Below are 18,866 nucleotides of genomic sequence, written 5' to 3' on the forward strand. Positions count from 1 at the left end.
TGCTCCACGACTGTTCCGCTCAGTCCGGTAATGAATCAGGATTGTCGACTCTGGGTTTGGCTCCTGACTCAACCTCCGAATCTCTGATCCGCCAGGAATTGTCCTTAATTTCTTTTCCGTTGGGCATGAGGTCGATCTTTGTATTTCCCGGAAAGCAGCGATTCTACAACCGAAAACGAAACAGAAAAGGATATTTGGCAGAACCCACGCGGGGTGGGACCGGCGCCAGAATACACCCTCCCCGTGTTTTGTGAACAAGTGTGTGTGTGCTTGGGTGCACATGTGTGTGAAAGATTGTGTGTGTGATAGAGAGAGAGAGAGAGAGAGATTGTGTGTATGATAGAGAGAGAGAGAGAGATTATTGTTCAGTTTTCCACCCCTCTCTCGCTTCCTCTCTCTGTCCCTCCATCTCTCTCTATTTCTCACGGCATAGTCTCATGTCCCCTTCCCCTCTCCCGATCTCTCCCTCTCTACTCCTCTGTACCATTATCTACTCTCCTTTCTCTCTCCCTCTTTATCTCCGCCTCTCTTTCCCTTAACCTCCCTCGTAAAATGTCTATCTCTACCCTCGCACCCTCTTTCACCATCTCCCTCTCCCCCTTATCCCACTCTCTTCCCCTCTCCTTTCTCTCTCCGTCTCACGCCCCCTCCATTAACCTCTTTCGTAAAATGCCTCTCTCTACCCTCGCACCCTGTTTCACAATCTCTCCCCTCCTTTCCTCCACCACTCTCCTTTCCTCTCTCGCCCTCTTTGCTGCCTTATTCTCTCTTTCTCTCTTTCCCTTCCTCTCTCGCACCCCGTTTCCCCATTCACCCATCTCCTCTCCCCTCTCATCACCTCCCTCTCCCAAGCCAGAGACCCAGCTGGTGATTTCCCAGAAACTCCTCTCCATTCCCGAGCTCCGGCTCACCCCTTCTACTCAGCTCATTTAGTTGGGGTCATACTTCGTGCCATCGGTGTGGGACAGTCTATTTCAGTTTTTCTCGGAAAGGCTCCGACAATAGACCTGGGAGCGAAAGTGAAAGTCGATCTGACCCACAACCCACACCGCGGGGTGGGACCGGCGCCAGAAGCCCCCCTCCCCGTGGGCAGCTCCGCTTGCTTTGGGGTCAGTCGGACTTGTGAGGCTCAGAGTCTGTCATTCGTTCTGACCGTGCAGGACGGTTTCCTAGTGAGACCGCTCGTCCCATCACTCTTCAATCCCCCTTCACCTGTAAACCAACGCCACATCTCCCAGTAAGTGAAACAGTTTCATGTACCGACCATCGGTTGGGTGCAAGCGTCGAAATAGCTGAGTGTGTGTGTTTTGTGAACAAGTGTGTGTGTGAGAAATTGTGTGTGTGATAGAGAGAGAGATTATTGTTCAGTTTTCCACCCCTCTCTCTCGCTTCCTCTCTCTGTCCCTCCATGTCTCCCATTCTTTCTCTCGATCTCCCATTACATGGTCTCATGTCCCCTCCCACTCTCTCCTCCCTCTCCCCTATCCCACTCTCTCCTTCTCTGTACCGTTATCTACACTCTTTTCTCTCTCTCCCTCTTTATATCCGCCTCTCTCTCTGTTAATGTCTCTCATAAAATATCTCTCTTTACCCTCGCACCCTCTTTCACCATCTCCCTCTCTCCCCTCCTTTTCTGCACCACTCTCCTTCCCTCTCTCACCCCCTTTTCTCTCTATGCTGCCTTTTTCCCTCTTTCTATCTCTCCCTCCCTCTCTTGCACCCCCTTTCCTCATTCATCCATCTCCTCTCACCACCTCCCTCTCCTTATCTCTTGGCAGAGACCCAGACTGGTGAGTTCCGGAAACTCCTCTCCACTCCTGAGCTCTGGCTCAACCCTTCTACTCAGCTCATTTATTTGGAGTCCTTCTTCGTGCCGGTTGGTTGAGGCTGTCTGAGAGTATAGGTGTGAGTGTTCCTTTGTGTGTGGATGAGTGGGTATGTGAGTGTGCGTTTGTGTGCGTGTCTCGTGTGTGTGTGTGTGTGTGTGTGTGTGTGTGTGTGTGTGTGTGTGTGTGTGTGTGTGTGTGTGTGTATCTGTATCTGTGTGTGCACAAGTGCATCCATCCATCTTAATTCTCTCTGTCCTGTCCCTCCCTCCCTCTCCCTTCCCTCTCTCTTTCTCTAATTCCATCCCCTCCCCTCCCACTTTCCCCCTCATTGCTACTCTCCCTCTCTCTCACCTATCTCACCTTACAGTTAATGTTCTAATTCCACATCTTCACTTTCAGGACACTGGTGTTCCCTGTTCTCCACTCTCGGGGCAACAATGAATGACGTCCTGCACCTGTCCGCGCTGGGCCGCCCTTTCCAGTTGGGAATGCTGTACGACTGTCGGTCGGACTCTCTGATCCCAGGTAGGGGAATGTCATGTGGTGGATGTGTGGCGTAAAGTGCAGGTTTAATCCAAGGAGGGCAACCCAAGGGAGGGTTCTCCATCCTGGTGCTCAGCCTGGGAAGAAGCTGAGGACCTGACCAGCAGTTGCACTGATGCCAGTTCCTCAAAGGGAATAGGCCAACAGGCCAACTACCCTCTAAGATCTGGGTGCTATAACGATGCCAGTAGCATGGTTTTGAATCTGGCATTGTCTGTAAGGAGTTTGTACGTTCTCCCCATGTGGGTTTCCTCTGGTCAGTGGATTAATTGACACCACAACCGAGGTGCTTCGTCTACATTGGAGAGGCTGAATGCAGACCCAGAGATGGCTTGGTTGAGCATCTTCGCTCTCTCCACTGCAATAGCATGGATCTCCCAAAAGCCACCCATTTCAGTTCCCCATCCTATTGCCCCGGAAAATGTCACATCACAAGATCTAGGAGAAGTTGGGGTGCAAAAAGCACAAGTTGTTGATTATTGCTCAGGAGTTGAAACTTATGGAGATAAAAGTGTCGATGAGAAAAACTGAGGTCCAAAGAATAATAGGTGAACAATAGGTGAAAGAAGCTGCAAAACAAAGAGGAGAAGGAGAAAAACAGGGAAGAAGAAGAGATGAAGCTGAAACACAGAGACAGTTTGAGAGAGAACAAAAGAAAGGAGAGCTAGAATTGGAAGCACGTAGAGCTGAGGAAGAAGCAAAACAAAGGGAGATTGAAAGGATGAGAGTTGAAGGAATTTAATCTCTCAGTCTTTGTGAGAGTTTTATGTCTAGATGAGAGGTAAAGTTAGTTCTCCATTCAATGAGGCTGACTGTTCTGGGTAAACTTGTACCTCTCATTTTGTTCATTTTAGATTGGTCACAGTGTTTGAACTACCAAAAGAAAATAGACACACACCGAGAGCAGTTCAGTTTATACAAATGTTTATTACAAATTCAAAAGCTGATTTCACACTACAATATGCAAGCCCTTCCCAACTATACTTATCAACGCTTGGACTGGTCCCAACTGCCGAAGCGAGGCAACGACTGCACACTTGTAGTAGGTTGTCAGAGCGCCGGTAGCAGCTTCTCCACCTTCCCTGACCGGGAAGTTGCTCGGACTCTGGCTGTTCTTCCTTCTTGACAAAGGGTGTTCCCACCCCTCGGAGATTCTAAACTTCAGCAGCAGGACCACAGACTTTTATACCCCAAAAACAATTAATCATGTGCCTACTCCCTCTAACATTTGTCAGTCAAAATCAAAGCTGAACATACTATTCTACAATTTAGAAGATTAATTATTATGGAACCAGGATGTTATGATTTTCTGGTTTATCTTGTAGATACAAAGACTTATTAAAACTTCTCGAGCAAGACAGGTTGTGACCAATTCGTCAATTTCAGAGTGTCGCATTTGACAACTGCTTTCCCTGGGCCTCACAGTGGAATTCCATTTCAAAGTGTATCTTCAGATAAGACCCCATGGCTGAGTTTAATTACATCTGCTAGTTCTGAAAGTAAGTCGACCTGAATGTGGCCCCAGTGTCGTCAGTTCCACATAAGCAAAAAGCATCTGGGCACATGGTTTTAATCCTTCATTATGTTCTACCCCTTGGTCACAATCTGTCATTTGCGAGGCCTGACCAGTATTTGAGTACAGAGGGAGAAAAAAAGAGAAATTAAAACAACAACAATTACAAAGACAAGCAATGACATGAGCAACCAACAGAGAATAGTGTGGCCCACTCCCCCAAATGTAGCAGTTAGCCATGAGAAAGGATTCCAACCAAGGCTCAAATTATCCTTGTTGGCCACAATACCCAGATACTGGAGCTCACGAACAGATTTTGAAACATGCTGAATAATAACATATTTATATAAGCTGCAGTTGAGGCGGGTGACCGAGGACCGTGTTTCCCATGGGCAACTCCCTTGGAACGTCCTCGACATTCCAAATCCAATTGCTGGCATCAAAGCAGCTGTTAAGCCAGATCACCAGGAGTGTAAAATGGAGAACCTGGAACAAAGAAGCATGACACATGTCACTCACGATACCGTAAGCATTCAGTATTTAAACAGACTAAATCATCCTGTCCCTCAATAGCTACCCATCGAGTGTTACCCTGGGCAGGTGTCACTATTTCCCCTTTTACAGGAGGGCCACTACCTGGTGGTGCCACCCATACCTTTTGTCCAACATTCTCTAGTTCGGGAATGGGGAGAAATGACTGTTTTTTCCTCTGGAATAGGGTGTAATTCAGAAGCGTGAAGAAGTCGGTGGAAAGGTGTACCTCCTTTTAAAGGGCGATGATTCAAATTGTCGACTGCCTGCTGCAGCACATGGCACCACCCCTTCAGGGTCCCCAGTGGTGTTAACAAACTAATTTGTTCCTTCAGTAAGCCATTCATTCGTTCAACTTACCCGGCAGCCTGTGGGTAATAAGGAATACGGTGAACCCATAAAATACCGTTGTCATTTGCCCAATCACAGATTGCTTTCCCGGAGAAGTGCGAGCCATTATCAGACTGAATCTCCTCTGGAACATCATAATGAGAAATCAAATGGTTTAGTCCTGGGATAGTGCTAGCTTGGTCAGCCGTCTTGGTGGGAAAAGCAAAAACCAGGCCCGAAAAGGTGTCAACCATTATTAGGACGTAATGTTTACCCATACAGTCTGGCATGGGGCCTATGTAATCAATTTGCCAGACCGCAGCTAAGTGAGTACCCCTTTTTATTTGGCCATGCGGACCAGGAGGAACAGTATGGGACTTCACAAGCTGACATTCTGGGCATGTACGCACGACCATGCAAACATCATCCTGATGGTCTGGTAAAGCATGTGTACGGGCCCACATAGCTGATCCCTTCTCCCCCAAATGACCACTCTGTTCATGTGCCCATTGAGCCAGGGGGACGGTATCAGCACGGCTGATAGTGGCAAGCTGATCTGCTACTGCATTATGTTGTGCCATGTTAGTCACCATATTGGTATGGGCATCAACGTGATAAACGGTTATCTCACGATGGTGGGAAGCATCCCACAACAGCTGCCACAACTCTTTGCCCCATACTGGGCGGTCATGTATCATCCAGTCGTTCTTTTGCCAATCAGGCATCCATACCACAAGTCCATTAGCCACAGCCCAGGAATCAGTAAACAGGCGAAGAGGGTGATCATGGGGCTCTAGTGGTAAAGTGACCGCCTTCAACTCAGCATACTGACTGGAGCCACCATCCCCCTCCTCCAATAAGTGAGTTCCTGACCTGGGATGGTAAGCCACCGCCTTCCACTTTTGCTTTCCTTGCACCCACCGGCTGCTACCATCAGTAAACCAGGCATCCTCTTGTTCTGCTTTCTGTACCATCTCTTCCGTGGCCCCTTGAATCCTCACATCATCAATATAATGGTGAATTGAGAGGGAAGGCGATACTGGCACCGTCTCCAAATCACAGGCAATTAGTCTGTGGCATATAGTGGGAGAGTGTACATAACCCTGAGGAAGGCAGCCCTTCCAGGTAAAGGCAAACTGATCCTGTGAGTCCTCAGCTATAAGAATACTGAAGAAAGCGTTAACGAGATCAATGACAGCATACCATGTTCCTGAGTTCCCAGTAGCAATGTTTTCAATAAGGGTAACAATGTCCGGAACTGCAGAAGCAAGTGGTGGGGCATGTTTGTTCAAAAAACGATAATCAACTGTCATTCTCCAGGAGCCGTCCGGCTTCTGGACCGGCCAAACAGGGCTATTAAAGGGCGACATTGCGGGCCTCACTACCCCTTCTTCTTGGAGAGCATCGATGGTGGCAGTAATCTCTTCCTGCCCCCCAGGGAGATGATATTGTGGAATGCACACTGGTTTCATGGGGTTGGCACCATCACAGGATCCCACTTAGCCTGACCCACTACTAGTTTTTTTGTAATAGTTCGAATTCCAAATGCAAATCCCCCTTGGCTAGTATTAAGGGCCATACTGGCCAACATATTAATACCCAGGATACACTCGTCAGTGGTAGCTATCAATGCATGTAACCATATGGGGGAAGGGCCATCACCCACCGTGGTGCCGACTTTTATTTCCTTCGCCAGGGTGATTGCCCCTCCCATCCCTTCTATTCGAAATGTGGGTCCGTTCCAGAGGTCGGGGTTACCAGGAATCACCGAGTGCTCTGCATCGGTGTCGACCAAAGCCAAGTATTAGTGATCATTACCCCCACCCCAGTGGATTGTTAACGGTATGTAGGGCCGCGGATCTCTGTGTGTGCGCCGTGTCTTGATGGAGTAGACCCGGGAATCCTGCCCACACCTTCAGGCTTCAGAAGGGTTCAGGGGCTTCCAGGACCACATGCTATTGTTATCCTTAAGAGCCTGTTTAACCCATTGTTTTACCTCATCACGAGTAACTGGAGCAGGAGAAGTCGGCTCGATAAAAGCAGCAGTGGGAGCAGAGGGTACAGCTGGGCCAGGAGGACTCAGCAGGTGGGGATGATGTTCCCCTGCTTTTCTCTTATAAAGGACTGCAGTAGGTTTCCCATCAATATCACTTTTAGGTACGCCTAACTTTAACAAGGTTAGAAAAAGGTCCTTTCTTGTCGGTCCGTTATTAGCGGCAGCCCCTCTCTTTTCATCCTGCTTGTCTGATGTAACCTGGGCTGAACGTGAGTGGATTTTACCTCCCAACTCTAATTCTCGAAGTACACCGCCTCAGACACAGGGTGCCCCATTACCGGACTAGTTACAGACAGAATCAGTCCCCGTACAGTGGGTTGGGCGGAATGAACCAATCTGGTATGCATTCCGGCCATGAATATCTCTTCATCAGGGCTCCCCCCATGTACTCACAGCCTCAAACGCCCTGCATACAAGGCAGAGGCCAGGGCCTGTTGACGAATTACTGCTATACCCTCCTCTGGAGTTCTCCAATTGTTCTGCAAATGTAAATCCCAATCTACTGGTGATGGGTATACTCGTAGCAGGGCATCCCCTAGAGTAGTAAGTAAGTAATCCACCTCTCTCCCTCTACCCCGCAGCTCAGCAGTGACCCGGATATCAGTAGTCAATGTTCCTAATCCCAACAATTCCTCAGGGTTTAAAAATACATTACCCCCTCCTTGCTCCCAGACACGCAGGAGCCAGGCCACCAGAGTTTCTCCCCCCTTTATTGCCTAAATCGATCTCCAATGGCAGCCAGCTCTTTTATAGAGAAGTCACGTATCATTGACTGATCTTGACCCCTGCTCCCACTTTGGCCCAGAGGGCCCTTTGCCCAGTGGACGGGACGAGGCCTAGGCCATCCCGTAGAGGAGGTGGGCCATAGAGCATAATCAGGGCTTTGGATATTTTCCCCTGGATCCACGTGGGAGATCGGGGTATCTATCCCTTCAATCTCTACCCTTACATCATCCCCCCCTTCCGTCTGTTTGGGAAGTCTGCTGCCTTATGGGGCGGGTGTGAACAGCAGGTGGAGAGGGCAGTATGTTAGGCACATGCTGGGGAGTATCTGCATCATTACCATTGTCATTCCAGATATTCCCATCCCAATCCTCAATTACATCAGGATCGTCACCATTCCTTATCATGGCACGAATGCGATATGGATTGGGTTCTACTCCAGGCCTTTCCTTATCTGCATAGAGCTGCTGCCGGAGTTTAATATTACGGCAGATCATTTGTACATGTTTATCTTCCCATTCTTTGGCTCTGTCCTGACTGGTGCGAACAATCTCGCTCATCATGGAACAGCGTTGTTGCATGGCTTCTAGCTCTTCCTCTAATTGTTCTCTCTTGCGCTGAGATTCTACTTCTCTTTGAACTGATTCTGCTTCACGCTGAATGGAGTGGCGTAAGGCTGTCGCCAGCAGCCAAAAACCATCCATCAGCGTCCCCTTTTTACCAGGAAATTTACTTTCTCGAAGGAGAGTGGCAACCCGCTCTCCCAGAGGTGCACTTGATGGGTCTAACTTCTCATCCCAACTAATGGGTGGTCCCAACAAAGACAGGGTATTGGCCAACATGCCAAACCCATCGTCTTTGGAAATCCATCCAGGAATCAAGAACTGCTCAGGGCTCACCTCTTTCTTTCGGCGAAACATCTTGAGACCAACCCTGCTAGCTGCGCCAATTGTTCTGGGTAAACTTATACCTCTCATTTTGTTCATTTTCGATTGGTCACAGTGTTTGAGCTACCGAAAGAAAATAGACACATACCGAGAGCAGTTCAGTTCATACAAATGTTTATTACAAATTCAAAAGCTGATTTCACACTACAATATGCAAGCCCTTCCCAACTATACTTATCAACGCTTGGACTGGTCCCAACTGCCGAAGCGAGGCAACGACTGCACACTTGTAGTAGGCGCCGGTAGCAGCTTCTCCACCTTCCCTGACCGGGAAGTTGCTCGGACTCTGGCTGTTCTTCCTTCTTGACAAGGGATGTTCCCACCCCTTGGAGAGTCTAAACTTCAGCAGCAGGACCACAGGCTTATATACCCCAAAGACAATTAATCATGCACCTACTCCTTCTAACATTTGTCAGTCAAAATCAAAGCTGAGCATACTATTCTACAATTTAGAAGATTAATTATTATGGAACCAGGATGCTATGATCTCCTGGTTTATCTCGTAGATACAAAGACTTATTAAAACTTCTCGAGCAAGACAGGTGGTGACCAATTCGTCAATTTCAGAGTGTCGTATTTGACAACTGCTTTCCCTGGGCCTCACAGTGGAATTCCATTTCAAAGTGTATCTTCAGATAAATCCCCATGACTGAGTTTAATTACATCTGCTAGTTCTGAAAGTAAGGCGACCTGAGTGTGGCCCAAGTGTCGTCAATTCCACATAAGCAAAAAGCATCTGGGCACATGGTTTTAATCCTCTATTGCACTGACATCGATAAATATTTTCATCATTTTGAGAAATTTGCTGAGAGTCTGAAATGGCCAAGAAACCATTGGTCCCTCGGGTTACAGAATGTAATTAAAGGGAAGGCTCAGCAGGCATACTCTGCCCTTGCAGTTCAACAAGCCACTGAAGATGAGACTGTAAAGCAAGCTGTGCTTAAGGCTTGTGAATTGGTTCCAGAAGTTTATCAACAAAAATTCAGGAATATAAACAAATTGGTGGATCAGTCTTCTATGGATTATGTCTGTGATAAGTTGTGTGCTTTGATCAATGGTGCACATCAAAAGAAATAAATGGTGACAATAAGAGACTAAAAGAGTTGAGGAAATTAAAAGGTGTGTTCCTAATGACATAAAAGCATATTTAGATGAAAGGGAGTGACAACTTGGCAAGAGACTGCTAAATTAGCAGATGAGTATGCGTTATCTCACAAGGTTAGATTTGTACCCAATAAAACATTCCAAAAGGGTAATTATGGAATATCGACATAGGGTAGAAAATAAATGGGGAAGTGGTGCTAGAGGTAAAGAAGAAGGGGGGGCAAGAGAAGGAAAAACCTTTGCGTAAGAAACCAGTCACATAATAAAAACTGTCCTGTGTTAAAGAGAAAGAAAGAAAGAAAGAAAGGAAGTAGGACCAGATGCTTGTATTCAAAGAGATGAAAAATGTGGAAGTAAAAGAAGGTCAGGTCCTGCTGGTAAAATCAGGAAGGAATTCAAACCTTCCATGTTAAAAGGATAAGGTTTAATTAAAGGAAGCGTCACCAGTGTCAGTAAAAATCTTTTAGCACACTGGGGCCGCCCAGTCACTATGCTTGACAGTGTTTTGGAGTTTGGTGATAAGATTGCCGCAGGTGAAATGAATTTGATTCGAGGTTTGGGGCGTTATTCGGAGTCGATATCTTTGCACAAGATAATGTTGAAATCAGAATTAGTTAATGGACTTGATAGGATAGGAATCAGATCAAGTTTAGCAGATGATGGGATTTTGTGGTTATTAGACAATGATTTAGCAGAGGATAAAGTTGTTCCTTCAGTGAAGTTATCAGATAAGCCAGTCATTGGTGAGACAGAGACAGATTTGGAAACACATCCAGCGTGTGCAGTACCGTGGGCAATGGTGAAAAAGCTTGCCCGTGAAAACAGCGATGTGCAAAATGATTTTAAAGGGTTAGTGTTCTGTGCCAGTGAGCAGCAGAAATTAGGTTGTAGTGACCTGCCAATAGATTGGTCGTTATCTCGAAAGGAGCTTCTAGAGAGGCAGAAAAGAGATCCTGAGCTTACTGAAGTGAGGGATAAAGCTCTCTTGGCCGACAAAATGGCCAGTTGGATATTATTTCAAGGAAGGCGTGTTGATGAGGAAGTGGAGATCACCTGATATCCCTGCCAATGAAGATGGAGCAGTTGTTCACCAGGTTGTAGTTCCAAAAGCCTATAGCAATGAGATTTTAACCTTGGCCCACAGTACAGCTTTAGGTGGTAATTTGGGGGTAAACAAAACTATCTATAAAATTATGAAACAATTTTATTGGCCTCGCTTAAGAAAAGATGTTGGGACATTTTGTCGGACCTGTCACACTGGTCAGGTTGCTGGGAAATTTAATCAAGGTCCCTCAGTGGCTCCTTTAAAACCTATTCCTGCTTCTGGAGAACCTTTTTCTAAAGTTATTGTGGATGGTGTTGGCCCTCTGCCCAAGATGAAAGCTGGAAATGAATATGTTAACTACCATTGGTACAGCTTCCAGGATTCCATAAGCCGTAACACTTAAAAATATTAAAGTTAAGACGGTGTCAAGTGCTTGGTGAAATTTTTCACTTTAGTTTTGAGGATAGTGCGGATAAGTTTAGAGTCAAGTAAGATTTTATGTTATAGTTTGTAGTCACACCAGGCAAGCAGCGAGTGAAACAACCATGCTGAGTGGAAAGTGAGTTGAACCAACTGACTTTACTAGAACTCTCGCATGCGCTTAAATCCCGCGGAACCACATAATGCTTGCGACTCCTGGGACCTTTATGACATCAGCCGCCAGGCTGTGGGCTTGTCCCACACCCAGACCCCTCACAGTTAGATCTTCCGAGGCTTGCCCGCGGTTCAGTGTGCTCGTTCGCCCGTTGCGAATTTAATACAAATTATTGTTCTGAAGATACCATTGTCTTGGTGATGTTTCATTGCTGCTGGTCTAGGTCGTAACAGTATGTTTTCCCGGTGGCTCTGGTTTCATCCCACCCTTCAAAATGGACTGGGGGTGTAGGTTAATTGGGTGTAATTTGAACGGCATGGACTTGTAGGCGAAAATGGCCTGTAACCATGCTGTATATCTACATTTAAATTTTTAAAAATTCAATTTCATTCATAACTCAGCACAGACCTGATGATCAGTGGCAAATGTTGTTCATGCCACAGATATGGATCTGGCTTTACACTGGGACCAGGCGGGTGAGCAATTCGAGGATCTGCCAGCTATGTGGTGATAAGGAAAGTTCTGGAATTGAAAGGAACCTGTCCCAAAGCAGAGAAATCATGAGTCAAATGGGGCTTGTGTTTCTACTTTCAGTCCAAAACACAGCCTGTATTGAATATGATTCTGCAGAGAAGCTATTCACTTGGATTATGCAATTTACCTCAACATTTGTTCCTATCTTATTCTACAGGCATCACCTTGTGGGACTTACAAACCCTACAGAGCAACCTCAATAGTCAAGATCAGCCCAGCACGGAGATGCACATCATTGCATCTGACTCCATGGAGGAGAAAGCCAATGCGCTCAGCGTGTCGGGATCATTGAAAGCGAGTTTCCTGGGTGGGTTAGTGGAGGTGAAAGGATCCGCAAAATATCTCAGTGACACAAAGGGCTCAATTCAACAGGCCCGAGTTACCCTTCAGTACAAAGCGACAACCAGGTTTGACCAACTGACCATGAGTCACTTAGGGAGGCAGAATATCACCTACCCGAGTGTGTTTGATGAGGGGTGGGCAACTCATGTGGTTACAGCCGTGTTGTACGGGGCGCATGCGTTTTTTGTGTTTGATCAAATGACTTCTTCAATGGAGAACCTACAGGATATTCAGGGTAATATGGAGGCATTGGTTAAATGTCTCCCAATGATTGCGATTCAGGGAGGGGCCTCCTTAAAAATGACAGATGTGCAAAAGTCTAAGGCCGAGAAATTTAGTTGTACCTTTTATGGGGATTTCTCACTGAAGAACAATCCCACCACATTCCAAGAGGCCATCAATTTATACAGAAGCCTCCCGATTTTACTGGGGTCAGGTGGAGAGCATTCAGTGCCCATAACAGTCTGGCTCTATCCTCTCAATAAACTGGACTCGAAAGCCGTCCAGTGGGTGAGGGAGATAAGTGTGGGATTGATCAATCGCTGCCAGGACGTCCTGGAACAACTCAGCAAGGCAGTGATGAGGTGCAACGATCTGATGAAAGACAACGTCGCCATTCAGTTTCCTGAGATCGGGGACAGGATACTGCAGTTCCGGGAGATGTGTCTGGAATACAAACTGGTTTTCCAGAAGACTTTAGCCAGAGTTTTGCCATCCATTCGGGGAGGTGGGCGTGAAGAAGGGTCACTGGCGGATATTCTGAAGAACAAGGAACAGTCACCATTCAGACAGCAGTCCCTGACCACATGGCTGGATGACAAGGAACGGGAGATGAAGACCGTGGGGTATTATCTCCAGACCCTGAAAGATATACCTGTAATGCACTCAACAAGTGAGTTGGATAAGGAGCTGTTAGATCCAGGTTTAGACTACGTGGTGTACTTCACATTTACAACCTTGCAACAGGAGGATTTCTATCTGTCAGAGGCAGTTACCTATCTCCAATCTCACACAGCTCAGACAATGCAGGCACCAAAGCCGGCTGAAGGAACCCATGCAACAGGACCCACCGAGCAGTGGTTTCACTCACCATCTGTAACCCAAAAGATGAGGGAGCAGGCTCGACTGTTCCTGGACTTTGCAACAGCCAACAGAGAAGATGGAAAACTGAAATTCCTTGTTGCTTCTGTGCAGGGTGAGAGCAACACGGGAGCTTCCATTTACCTGTACGAGGGAAGTTGTGTGAGGAGCCGATACTTTGAACCTCCGTCACAACCCGAGAGTCCTACGGCTGTTGGAATAACCCACAACTCCGTGACACTGCAGTTGCAGCCTCCCAGATATGGTGCTGGCGAGATTGTGGGTTACAAGGTGGAGTACCGCAGTAGGCAGCAGGAGGAATGGACATCTCTCTGTACACCTGAACTATCCCAGACCTTCACAGTATCTGAGTTACAGCCACACCAGGAGTATCAATTCCAATACAGAGCTGTCACTAAGGTCGGGGTCAGCAAGGCGAGTGGTAGGAACAGTGTTGTCACACGTCCTACAAGCCCACCTGGTAAACCTATCTTCCAGGATTGTGCATCCATTGTTATACTTTCCTGGGTCATCCCAAGTCAGATTGGAGCTGATGTTAAAATAATTCAATACAAGATTGAATGGAGAGAAGAAACAACAGCTTCATCCCACACGGAGGGTGGATTGTGTGAGGAGGTATGGACAACCGGCAGGCAATGTCAGTATAATTTAAAGGGACTGAAGCCGGATGTAACGTACAGAGTCCGAGTGTCTGCTCGCTGTGGAGAAGCAGGGTCCAGTGAAGCAAGTGAAGAGGTTTTAATAAAAATAGATTATGATCCAAAGAGACGAGCGGTGAAACTTCTCAACAATTCTCAACTGGATTTAAAGGCCAATCCTTCCATTTTCCAACTCAAACTACAGAGGTCCATGATGTTAGATCAGTCCAAGCAGTTGGTGAAATGCTCCTTTGGAAATCCATCCAAAACAAAGAGAATGAAGTCAATTATGGTTCTGGGAGCTACAGGGTCAGGAAAGACGACCCTCATCAATGGGATGGTCAACTACATCTTGGGCGTGGAATGGGGAGACAACTTTAGATACAAATTAATACAGGAAGCGACGGGAAAATCGCAGGCTGAAAGTCAGACATCCTCAGTCACTGCCTACGAACTCCACCATCAAGTAGGATTTAACATCGACTACTCTCTGACCATCATTGACACGCCAGGGTTCGGAGACACCAGAGGGATAAGCCGAGATCAGTTCATTACTGAACAGATCCAAGAGTTCTTCACCTCCCCAAAGGGTATCGATCAGATCGACGCCGTGTGTTTTGTGGCTCAAGCCTCACTACCCCGCCTGACTCCCACACAGAAGTATGTCTTCGATGCGATTCTTTCTATTTTCGGCAAAGATATCGCCCAGAACATTCTCATCCTGGTGACATTCGCAGACGGGCAGAGTCCCCCCGTTCTGGAGGCCTTGAAGGTGGCCAACGTTCCCTGTCCCATGGACAAAAATGGTTCGCCTCTGCACTTCAAGTTCAACAATTCTGCCATTTATGCCCAGCGTCCAGGCTCTGGAAACTCTGCCGACCAGGACAACTCGGATGACAGTGAGGGAGAGGATGACGATAACTTTGATGCAATGTTCTGGAAGATGGGAACAAGCAGCATGAAGAAATTCTTCAGTGCTCTGAACAAAATGGAATCGAGAAGTTTATGTCTGACGAAAGAGGTTCTGAGGGAACGTCAGCAGCTGGAGGCTGCAGTGGAGGGGTTGCAGATGAAAATCCGAGTCGGGTTGAGCAAATTAGAGGGACTCCGGAAAACTCAAGAGGCCCTGAAGCAACACCAGACAGAGCTGGATGCAAATAAAGACTTTGAGTATGAAATTGAAATCACAGTTCCAGTGAAGGTCGACATCAGCAGGAGCGGTCATTACATCACCAACTGTCAGAAATGTCATTTCACCTGCCACGATGTCTGCTGTATTGCGAATGATGCAGACAAACATCAATGTGTGGCCATGGACTGTAAGGGGTACTGTACAGTGTGTCCCCAAAAATGTATCTGGAATGTTCACTTCAACCAAAAGTACAAATTTTCCTATGAAACGAAGAAGGAGAAGAGGACGTACGATGAGCTGAAGAGAAAGTACGAGAAGGCTTGTGGTGAGAAGATGACACAGCAGAAGTTCCTGGAAACCCTTCGGGAGGAGTTCGATGAGGTTCAGGAAGCAGTGCTGCAGTTCATCGATCAATTATCTCTGAGCATTCGAAGACTGGAGGAAATTGCTCTGAGACCAAACCCATTATCGACACCGGCTTACATCGACATCTTGATTCAGTCTGAGAAAGACGAGGCAAAGCCTGGCTTCATAGAGCGAATTGAAACACTGAGAAGAGTCAAGGATCAGGCAGAACTCATAGAAAATGTCTCCAAAAATCCAAATTGGGTTCCAGAGAAGTTAAACCAAGATCACACTTGGGGAAAGAAAGGTGCTGGTAAAAAAAACAAATGGTTCTTTTCAAACTTTATGAATTGGATCAAACAATAACTTTGGACTCTGGGAAGCAAACTGCATCACTCAGACAATAACAAGTTACTTGTTCTATTCCACATCCTCTCCTCCCTCTGTGTGTGGGTGTTACCACATCTTCTGTCCTCTTTGCTACCTTCCTTCACCCAGTTGTTTTGAAATCCCCTCTCATCGGTGGAGTCACCACCACTGGTTCATGTAAATGTCTTTGTGCTCCAGTCCCATGCTGGCACCTCTCGACAACCCCGAGAATCTATTCTCTTGTGTTTCACAAATATAAGGCATCCCCCGGAAACACAATTTGAATGGAGTATCTGTTCACTCCATTAACTGTCTACCACCTTCCCCTCCTCCCCACCTTCCCCTCGAAAACCACTTTCTCCATACTTCAATCCACACCCTTCCCCATCCAGTGCCGGATGAGGAATCGTGTTCACCATTTCTGTGCTTCTCCCTGGTCCTTGCCTGATCCTCTGGCCAGTGGGAATTCATGGATGTATTTCCAGGACATCGAGTCACATCATGTCAAAACAAGTCCCTCAGCTCAAATTGCTCATGCTGACCAAACTGTCCCACACACACAACATGCACCTGCCTACGTTTGGCCAATATCTGTTTAAACCCAATCTAACCATTTATCTCTTCATCAGTCCCACATATACATGCCCCACCTGCCTGCGTTAGGTCCATATCTCTTGAAACCCAACATATCCGTATATCTGTACAATTGGCCCATCCTCACTAGTCCCACCTCCCTGCATTTGGTCCATAAAAATCTACATTCTATCCATGCATTTGCCAGTTATTTTCTGGAACATTGTCATAGTATCTGCTACAACCACCTCCTCTGGTTGCCAGATGAATATTCAATGTCGTCAGTTTCCCCAGCATGTTTGTGCGCTGTGCTCCATCCTACACTTTCTTGGTTAACTCCACTTTACTGATGACCTGGTTCATCCCGGCTCCCTCTCTTGAATGAAGCCAGCACACTTGCTCTCTTTGTATCATCCTCAGTATCTTCACAATGGAGATTGAATTAAAAAAATCTTCTGGCGATCCAGCAAACTCTTTCCTTACCTCCCACAATATCCAGAGATTGAACTCATAGAGATCTACAGACATCCTTCCTTAATACTGCAAAGCTATTTAATGCCTCCTTCCTCTTTTCGAGAACATGTGCTGTGACAAATTGTGCTCAGAGAAACTGTACAAGACAAATTCTGCAACAATCCTTTTCCATTTTGAACCCATATACTCATTTCAGACATCACTTCCACTGACACGATAATGGTCTTTACCCTTCTCCTGGTTACCCTCTGTTGTGTTGAGAAAGTATCAGGTGGATTTACAGAGAGAAGAATCTGGACACAAGGGCTTGCAACCACATGTGGCTTTTATAGGAGAGCATGGGAAATGTTACGGGAAAATGCAACACATTGATTCAAACAGGCAGAGTTGACATTCGCAAACTATAGCAGGGGTAATACGCACCCTTCCTGGAATCCTGGTCATCGGGAGGCACCCTTGGGACAAGTGGTCCCCAGGGGTATATGCATTCTCTCGGACCCTGATCATAAGGAGGTGTGGCTCTACTGCAGGTATCGATCCACAGCAGTTTCAACTATAGCGATACTATGGATCAACTTCAGTGCAATGCACATCTTATACTCGAACCTTCCAAGTGACGTCCACCGTAGCGAACGTGGCATTGGACAGTGTACGTGTCTATCATCACATGGAGAGAGAGAGAAAGAGCAATGTGCCCTGTTCTGATGCTAAATACTGCGCTCTAGCCAATAGTGACATTGAGTGATTTGAATTAGCCAATGGCAAGGTGTGCACTAATTAGTGGCCGGAGCCCAACTTTGATTGACAGGTGATGTGACTTCCAAATAAGTTCCAGACGAGGAGGATACATTACCACCTTCAATACACACATTCCAAAAAGGCAGGGGGCCATATTTCCTCCACACTCATTTCACCCTCTGAAGCCACATCCCTCTGAGATTAATATGACAATCAATGACTTAATGTGGATGTAATATCTATATAAAAAAATGATGTGCTCTTAAAAATAGATAAAAATGATACTAATATCCAAGTGCTCTCCGTTTGCTGGAGAAGCACAATCAAATTGAATGACGGCACCTCACCCGCACCCCCCTCCCTTGACCAAACAGAGTTGCTGTGTTAACGATGGAGCAGGATGCTGTGGAACCTGCCACAAGTGCCTGTGTTGGATCCCTGTAATGATAGCCAGGAGTCGGGACAGAAAGTGGGCCAATCTAGTGTTTTTAAATAATAGTTTGTTTTGTGGTAACAAACATTAGTTTTAATCTTGGAGTCCTTCCAATTTGAGATGTGGGTTAAAGTAGTTTCAGAATTGGTGGGGGGGGGGGGGGCTATTTAGAGATTTCATTTCGCTGGGCAATCTTGACAAAATCTCACTGCTGTTTCAATGTTCTGGTCTAAGCCAGTTCCTGTCTCCTTTCGAATGAAGTCTCACATGCGCAATACATGTTTTTAAAGCTATTAAAATAATTTTAAATTATGCATGCAAAGACTTATAATTTGGTTTCTTTTACTATTAACTGCTATAATCTAGAAGATTATAAAAAAAGTTTGTAAAATATTCCATGCTGATATTACTTCTGCGCAAGAGACTCGCATTCATAAGGAAGATGAGCGCGGGTTTTTAAAGTTTTGGATGGTTTTGCAATTCCATCACAGTCTAAATTGAAAGAGGTATTATCTATTTTTCTTGGCTTTTATGTTCCCTTTCTACATTTTAATGCGATCACAGATCTGACTGGAAAAATTTTAATAGTTACGGGTGCACTTTGTAATTAGAAAGTTGTTCTAATTAATATGTAAGCTCCGAATGTTAATGACCCATTAATTGACAGAATCTCTTCAAATCTGATGCTGCCCAATAAACTTGCTTCCTTTATCAATTTTTTGTTAATTATGGACTTGTTGATATATAGTGTTTTCTACACCTTAATGATAAAGTTTTTCCCCCACATATTCAGCATCAATATTGATTATATTTTGTTGATAATCAATTAGTTCCCTTGGTAACAGATTGTACTTACAGCGCAATTACTCTTTCTGATCATGTGCCTTTGAAAGTGGGGGGGGCTAACAAGGGGTGGGTGGTGACTGGGTGGGAGGTGGGGGGCTAACCAGGGGTGGGTGGTGACTGGGTGG

General features: G+C 46.2%; 1 protein-coding gene across 2 annotated transcripts; it reads left to right on the plus strand.

Moving 5' to 3' along the window:
- The first annotated feature begins 11 nt into the window (after positions 1–11).
- LOC138754822 (uncharacterized) lies at positions 12–18,610 on the plus strand. Of its 2 annotated transcripts, none has more exons than XM_069919687.1 (3): positions 12–213; positions 2,229–2,354; positions 11,908–18,610. In XM_069919687.1, exons 1-3 carry the CDS (start codon positions 126–128, stop codon positions 15,672–15,674), a joined length of 3,981 nt encoding a protein of 1,326 aa, XP_069775788.1. In that variant the 5' UTR covers positions 12–125; the 3' UTR covers positions 15,675–18,610. The 2 variants fall into 2 exon arrangements, with proteins under 2 accessions (XP_069775788.1, XP_069775789.1); XM_069919688.1 differs by lacking the exon at positions 12–213 and adding an exon at positions 264–1,237.
- Positions 18,611–18,866: the final 256 nt, after the last annotated feature.

Source organism: Narcine bancroftii, chromosome 2 (assembly GCF_036971445.1).
Source record: "Narcine bancroftii isolate sNarBan1 chromosome 2, sNarBan1.hap1, whole genome shotgun sequence".
Lineage (NCBI taxonomy): Eukaryota > Metazoa > Chordata > Chondrichthyes > Torpediniformes > Narcinidae > Narcine > Narcine bancroftii.